Source organism: Olea europaea, chromosome 14 (genome assembly GCF_002742605.1).
Source record: "Olea europaea var. sylvestris chromosome 14, O_europaea_v1, whole genome shotgun sequence".
NCBI classification, from domain to species: domain Eukaryota; kingdom Viridiplantae; phylum Streptophyta; class Magnoliopsida; order Lamiales; family Oleaceae; genus Olea; species Olea europaea.
This window is the reverse complement of record NC_036250.1, coordinates 2466115-2472931: the sequence shown is the minus strand read 5'-3', so window position 1 is coordinate 2472931 and position 6817 is coordinate 2466115. Positions and strand designations below refer to the sequence as shown.

At 36.3% G+C, this 6817-nt stretch overlaps 1 protein-coding gene across 1 annotated transcript; it reads right to left on the bottom strand.

Moving 5' to 3' along the window:
* Positions 1-1954: 1954 nt before the first annotated feature.
* LOC111408773 (dehydrogenase/reductase SDR family member 12) lies at positions 1955-5568 on the bottom strand. Its single transcript, XM_023038546.1, has 10 exons — positions 5424-5568; positions 5278-5339; positions 4595-4714; positions 4381-4480; positions 4202-4282; positions 3868-3917; positions 3618-3768; positions 3483-3539; positions 2705-2826; positions 1955-2584 (listed from the first exon to the last, which is right to left on the bottom strand). Exons 1-10 carry the CDS (start codon positions 5487-5489, stop codon positions 2368-2370), a joined length of 1026 nt encoding a protein of 341 aa, XP_022894314.1. The 5' UTR covers positions 5490-5568; the 3' UTR covers positions 1955-2367.
* Positions 5569-6817: the final 1249 nt, after the last annotated feature.

Below are 6817 nucleotides of genomic sequence, written 5' to 3'. Positions count from 1 at the left end.
ACCAAAAATTTCATAGGTCACAATTCGTTAGTCGATCACAAAATCAAAATTTTTATTAGTCACAACTCATTTGTCAGTCACAAATCAAAAATTTCATAATTCACAATTAATTGATCAGTCACAAAAATAAAATTTTTATTGGTCACAACTCATTTATCGGTTACAAATCAAAAATTTCATAACTCACAATTCATTAATTAGTCACAAAAACAAAATTTTATTGGTCACAATTAATTTTACAGTCACAACTTAATAAATTATGGGTTACAATTACATTTTTTAAAGTCACATATTATTTGTTGGACACCGATTAACCAATTTATTGGTCACAAACGCCCCACATCCCATCTGACCACCACCACCGTCATCTCACCACCAGACTGCAAAACCACCACTACATCAACGCAAAGTCACCGTCACAATAACTACACCGCCACCACACACCAAACTCTGAAAACCAACAACCATTGCCGTCACCAAAAACCACCACACTACCGCCACCAAAGACAACCAAATAACTGTAACCAACATTTGTGACCACCACTTCCACAAACATCATCGACGAACCACCACTGTCACCAATGTCGTCACCAAAACATCCACCGTCTGTTGCTACTTGCTAGAACCACAAACCATCCATAAACCACCGCACACTGCCACATCCACCACCTACCAACACCAAAAAAATTATATCCAGACCCTAAATTAGAGCAGCGCCCCAATGGCAACAAGCACCACCACTACCCCGACGAACCACCACCCGCACCTCGCCATCTCCGCCACCATCACCACAACCACCACTCCAATGAACCACAACCACCACACACAATCGGCGCCCGTACACAGAACTCACACAAATTAACACCAATACACCACAGATCCGCCACCTCCACCACCTGCGCCAACGACCATCGTCACCACCGCAACCACACCAACCTCCCTAAAACCACCAAAAACATAGAAATCTCGCAACAATCTGTTCGGTCCCCATGCTGCTACCGTGCACAGCAACGCGCCGGTCCGATCTCGCAGCGCCAGAGGCCTTCTTTCGATGGAGCTCCTCCTTCTGCGGCACGGCAGATCGACGACGATTTCATAGTAGTGGCGCTCAGATGATGCTGTGATGATTCCCAACAGCCGTGGCGGTGCCGGTATTGGTAGAGAAGAATAAAGTTCAGAGAGTGACAGTGGAGAGAAGAAAGACAGAGTCTGTGCCTTTTGGGAGGAGAGAGAGTGTGGAGAGAAGAAAGGGAATAAGAATGAAATACGGTGGGAATGAAATCCAGTGGAGATTAATGCGTATATAATTGAGTATATTAGTAAAATAATTATTTTATAAAATATTGATTAAAATAATATTTCTGATTATTGAAATATGAAATTTTGAATCTGATTTTAGAAGGTTGAATGGTTAAAGTATGGTTTTATGTAATTTCCACTTTTTTTTATTAATTACTGTTTAAAAATGAGTCAGGTCACAGGCTCGTGCACTGCTCTCAATTCTCCTCTAGGCCCATGACGTCCACGGGCCAAGTCGCCAAATCAAGCCTAAAGCATGTTTGGTATAAATTAAAATCTAATTTTAATTTAAGTTAAACTCAAACAATTAATATTAACCACATCTTTCATGAATTACACAACTTTTCAAACACACATTTCAAAAACATTTATCACAATCTACTAAAAAATCTAATTTTAATCCCTACCAAACATCCTCCTAATTTGTGGACACGATACGAGATTGTGTGCCTAAGGCCAAGCCGAGCATGTCACCCCTACTTTGTATTCCTTTCTTTTCTTTTCTAAGAAATTTGTCAAAAATACCATTCAAACTTCGTCATTGTCATCATCTTTCTCGCTTTGATCTCCTTATCTTGTGCGATTATGTCTCAAGCATGCGATAGGAAAAACAGTAGAACGTAAGAAAGAATGGAGAGAAGCAGAAGAGGGAAAGAGAACCAAAAAGGAAGAATAAGTTGACAAAAATCGATCATTTTTAATGAGATAAATTTAATTTATAACTAATACAAGGTCGAAATAATATTTAGGAAAACCCTTGTGGTACATAAAAGTTGGTACATAATGGTGTCCACACCCTCACATGAGGGGGGCCCACTTGAATATAAATATTCAGGCGGGCCCCCCTCATGTGTGGGTTGGGACACCATTATGTACCAACCCTTATGTACCCATAGACCAACCCTAATATTTAATAGACTGACAATACTTCCATTTTCTTCCCCTGCCTATCACTGTACATTCCGTCTTACCAAACAAGCCATTTAGGTATGAAACACAGATAATAACACCGTCTTCAGCTGCACTTGCCAAGTACAGGTGAAGCATTGCAAGCATGTTTGGTTAAGATTATAAGCTGCTTTGAAGACTCGACAATGTGCGGAGGCTACGAACAATGGAGTCTATAGCATTACCAGAAACCTTTGTGGCTGTGAATGGCAAATGCTTAGGTGCTTCAGCTCTGTCAAAATAGAACCCACCTGATGTGAGGTTTTCTTTTGGTTGTAATGCCAACCATATAACTGTATCAGCACCTTCCTCACTCGTTCTAAGCTTTCCCGATAACCTGGACAAGTCCGTTAAAAATTATAGATGTTCAACAAGAAAACCATGTTTTTACTAGAACAATTAATACTATGGCAATAAAAAGACATCAAAAGCAGCCCCAGGGGTCGAAGAATCTTACGCATTTGAAAAGCCAGGCATACTCTTGGCAACCCCAGGTGTCTCAGCCCACCCGGGGTGCATTGAGTAGAACCCAATGCCTCTATCCTTGTACATTTCAGCCCACTTCTCTGTCAGTACTACCTGAAAGATAGTTTAAAAATGATTCTTTCCATTACTATAAATGTTAAAACAACTTAAGCCTTTGTTAACCAGGAAAAAAAAAATCCTTGGGGTCGACCACAAAACTTTTTTTGACATTCAGTTCAATCCAAAGCTACCATTACTAAAATGTCCAACAAAATTAAATATTCGGTGACCATATTAAGCCAATTCAACTTTGATCCACCTCTCTTCTGACTCGTTTTACCAGAATTCCATCTCTCTTGTTAAGCTTTATCTTTAGCTAAGCTTAAAAAATACTTCATGCGAGTTTACTCGTATATAAATACACAGTTCAAAATAAAAATAAAAAAGTTTGTTGGTCAAAATTAAAAATAAGTTACTCATTTTAAAGTGATCCCTAACTTACAGTCAATTTAAGTAACTTTTTCACTTTTAAGAAATATAGGGACATATCTAAACAACTAAATGTGTTTGGTACCAAGCAGTTACTTAAACATAAGTTTAACTTTTTAGCTAGGCCAAAACGTAGTTTCCTGCACTTTAGAGAGGACTGATATACTTACCAGTGACTTTAAATATCTATTGAAAAATACTAATACAAGCTTTCATTATGAAAGAGAAGAGGCTTTAGTTTAAATGTCCTAAGTTTTGACAGGTCCAATCACTGTACATACCTGAATTCGCTTGTTCCTGGCATACTGTTCCACTCCGTCAAAATTCTTACCGTTGAACTACAAAGATAAGTTATAATATATCTCACAAGTTCTATAAACTAATAAAAAACTAACAAGCAACTGCAGAAAACTCACCTGTAGATCTTCAGTCAATGGAGCTGTGTACATTCCCCCTGATGACACTGTGATAACACGAGCATCAGGTGCAGCTTTTTCCATCAATGGCAACATTAATTCGGTCATTGTGTAAGTGCCCAGAACATTTACAGCGAAATTCATCTCATATCTGATTTTATAGAAAACAGATATTGCACCAGTTTAAGGTGAGAGGAAGCAGAACGAGAATTAGTGCACATGTTTCTAAATATAAACAAAGATGGCATACCCTTCTGAGGTAATAATGCGCTTATTCTCAAGCAAACCAGCATTGTTCACCTTAATGAATCAAAAATTATTTATATCAGCTTTACAATCATTACAATTTGACAATTAAGATCTATCAAGTGAAAGGATCATATGTTATGAGAAGAATGTAATGCATTAGAAAATGCAAAACCACACATGCTTGCTTGATGGTATGAGATTAAGATTAACCGCAGATGCCAACTAAATTACATACTACGTCCAAAAAGATCATTATACTAGGTGTACATAAATCACGTACCTTAATCTACTTTCAAAAATTTGCAGTTCTTTTAAGATCATAAAAGTGGACTCACCAAGATATGAACAGGCACATCCTTCGAAGAAAATCTAGAGGCAAATGACTTGATATCACTGATAGAAGAAATGTCACACACCTGCCAGCTAAAGTAAATAAGTACCAGAAATATGTTTACATTAAAAGAATTAATGTAAACATACATTGACTTTAAGATTAGGCACGAAACCAAACAACCTCCAAATGAATATTTTTATTGCCTGTCACTGCCTGAATTCTTGAAAAAGCGGCTTCGCCCCTCTCCTTGTCTCGACATACCATATATACTGTTGCCCCACTATACAAATAACGTCAACAAAAGCCAATCGTCTAAGTATTCTTTTAAACATGATCTTGCTGATGTTCAAAGCCATTGAAAGATCTTAAAGGAGTTCAGACATATAATTCACACCGTGAAGCAAGACCCTCGGCAGTTGCATAACCAATTCCCGAATTTGCTCCTGTAATGATGCAGTTCTTCCCTTCTATTCGTGCTTGCATGTCTTCTGGTTCAAACTTTTTTGCGTGTTCCCTAATGTTAAATTGTAAACTGAATTACTAAAAAATCTATGCATAGAATTCATAAAAAGACAAAAATTTCCGAACAAAAACTTCACTTTGAAATTCCTTGCTCAACATCATATTTCCTTCACGAATACGTCTTTTCAAGTTTTCATCTACAATGAAATTTAACCTTGTGTCGCACGAAGAAACTGCCTTGAAAAAGACAACAAAAACAACTACTACAAACTAAGACTTAATCTCAATAATTTCTTTCCGTTCTATTCGTTGCTAGTTTTTTAGAAAATCAAGAAGAAAATGCTAGTCCAAATTTCACATAGAAATATGAAGCTTGATCACATGAAAAAAAGAAAATAAAAATCAAATTTCATCATTATGAACACTCATATCCACCTATGATATAACCAGATACATAATAGAAACCAATATTTCCCCTTTCTTTTTAATAAATCAGCCATAATAAGAGCAAGTGCAACGGCCACACAATTTGAATTATTGAATTCAGAGAAGAACCCATAACAGAATAGAAAGATACAGAACAGTTTATGCAGATAATAATCAAATGGAACTTACAAGAAACCAGATTTGGTGAAGTTTGTGTACCCATATAGGCCAAATGCCATTGATCTCCATGTCTATGAAAATAAGAAAGTATTAGAAGAAAAACGGGAGAATAATAAAAAATAAAAAAAATCGAGTGTTATAGAATCCATTTTCACCTTAATAAGAAACATGGCGAGTGATCGAATTGAGATACGAATTTGAATGTAAAAGGTTGTTCGCATTTTCCCACGAAGACGAATGCAGAAGTACTACGCTGAGTGTAGAATGGTTGTGCTATTCTCAGGCTAGTATTCTGCCACGCAGAGTACTTGTAGACCGTGGAATTATACACGGAAATATAAAAGATTTTGACTTTTCCTTTTCTTGATCACTGCAGTCTGCGGAGAAATAATGAAAAATAAAAAATGAAATATGAATAATCCAAAAGGAACTTTGGTTGGACTCTGCTACATGTACAAATATATTTGTACTAAAAGTTTTATATACTCTCACAATAGGATGGTAGGAACCACATGGCCAAATTTTTTAATGCAAGAGAGCATGCATGTGAGAGTAAGTAATCCATTTTGTCAATCAAATTTTGTACAAATAGTTTTATCCACTTTGGGTTTAAGCAGGGGATGGCCAAAGGATAATATATGACCAAAAAGAAACATGAATGTTCCAAAAGGAATGGTCGAAAGAGCGAATGAACACTCTTTCTTTCACGAGGATTCGTAACGTGTTAAGTTCTTATATTTGAATTCTACTTCAAGTGTCACAAAGTTACTGTCCAGTCACAGTTGAAGGGTACCAATTCAACAAAAGGGAGAGATTCGAAAACAAAATTTACTAAGGCAAATATATAGTAGAGATTAAAATCAGAGTTTTAATAGATTTTAATAAAATTTAATTGAACATGTAATTAAAAAGTTGTGAGTCCTAAAAATGTGATTAAATTAATTAATTGTTAATTTTGTCGTTAATTTTAATCAAATTTTTTTGGGTACCAAAGCGGCAGAGATGGATTTAGGGGGGCTGCGTGGGCTGTAGTCCCCTGCCCCCCAACTCAGGGCCAAGAACATTTTTTTAAGGCATTTTTCATTTTTTTTAATTAAAAAGTTAGTTTTTTATGTGTAAATTTTTTTTCCCGCATAGTAACCCGTTTTAAAATTTTGTAGCCCGATATTGGATTTAATCCTGAATCCATCCCTGTAAAGAGGGGCTAAATAACATGTGCATGATAGTAACTTCGAATCCCAATAGAATTATTCTTGAAAATTATTGCTTCTTGCAAGGCTCAATATTAAGACATGGAAACATTTACGCAGATAATGTTCAAGATTTATGAAGAACAAAAGTTGAGCTTTCACCGCTCACAAGTCACAATCAGTGTGGAAAATCAAAATACAGTCTATCTACAACCTCAATCTTGCGATAACATGGAAAAATAAAACAATCCCGTCTTAATCTTGAGTGCTTAGTACTATAATACAAGAAGACAAATAACGACCTAAAGAAAGTTACACGAACAAAAAGTTGTAGATGCTTTCAAATCAATTGCACGCTC

Bases quoted from the DNA above. Each gene is read 5' to 3' on its own strand.
- LOC111408773 (XM_023038546.1), bottom strand. From the start codon at position 5,489: ATGCGAACAACCTTTTACATTCAAATTCGTATCTCAATTCGATCACTC. The intron at 4,481-4,594 runs GTGTGAATTATA...TTATTTGTATAG, and splicing joins GCCGAGGGTCTTGCTTCACG to TGGGGCAACAGTATATATGG. The intron at 2,827-3,482 runs GTATGTACAGTG...ACTATCTTTCAG, and splicing joins CCAGGAACAAGCGAATTCAG to GTAGTACTGACAGAGAAGTG.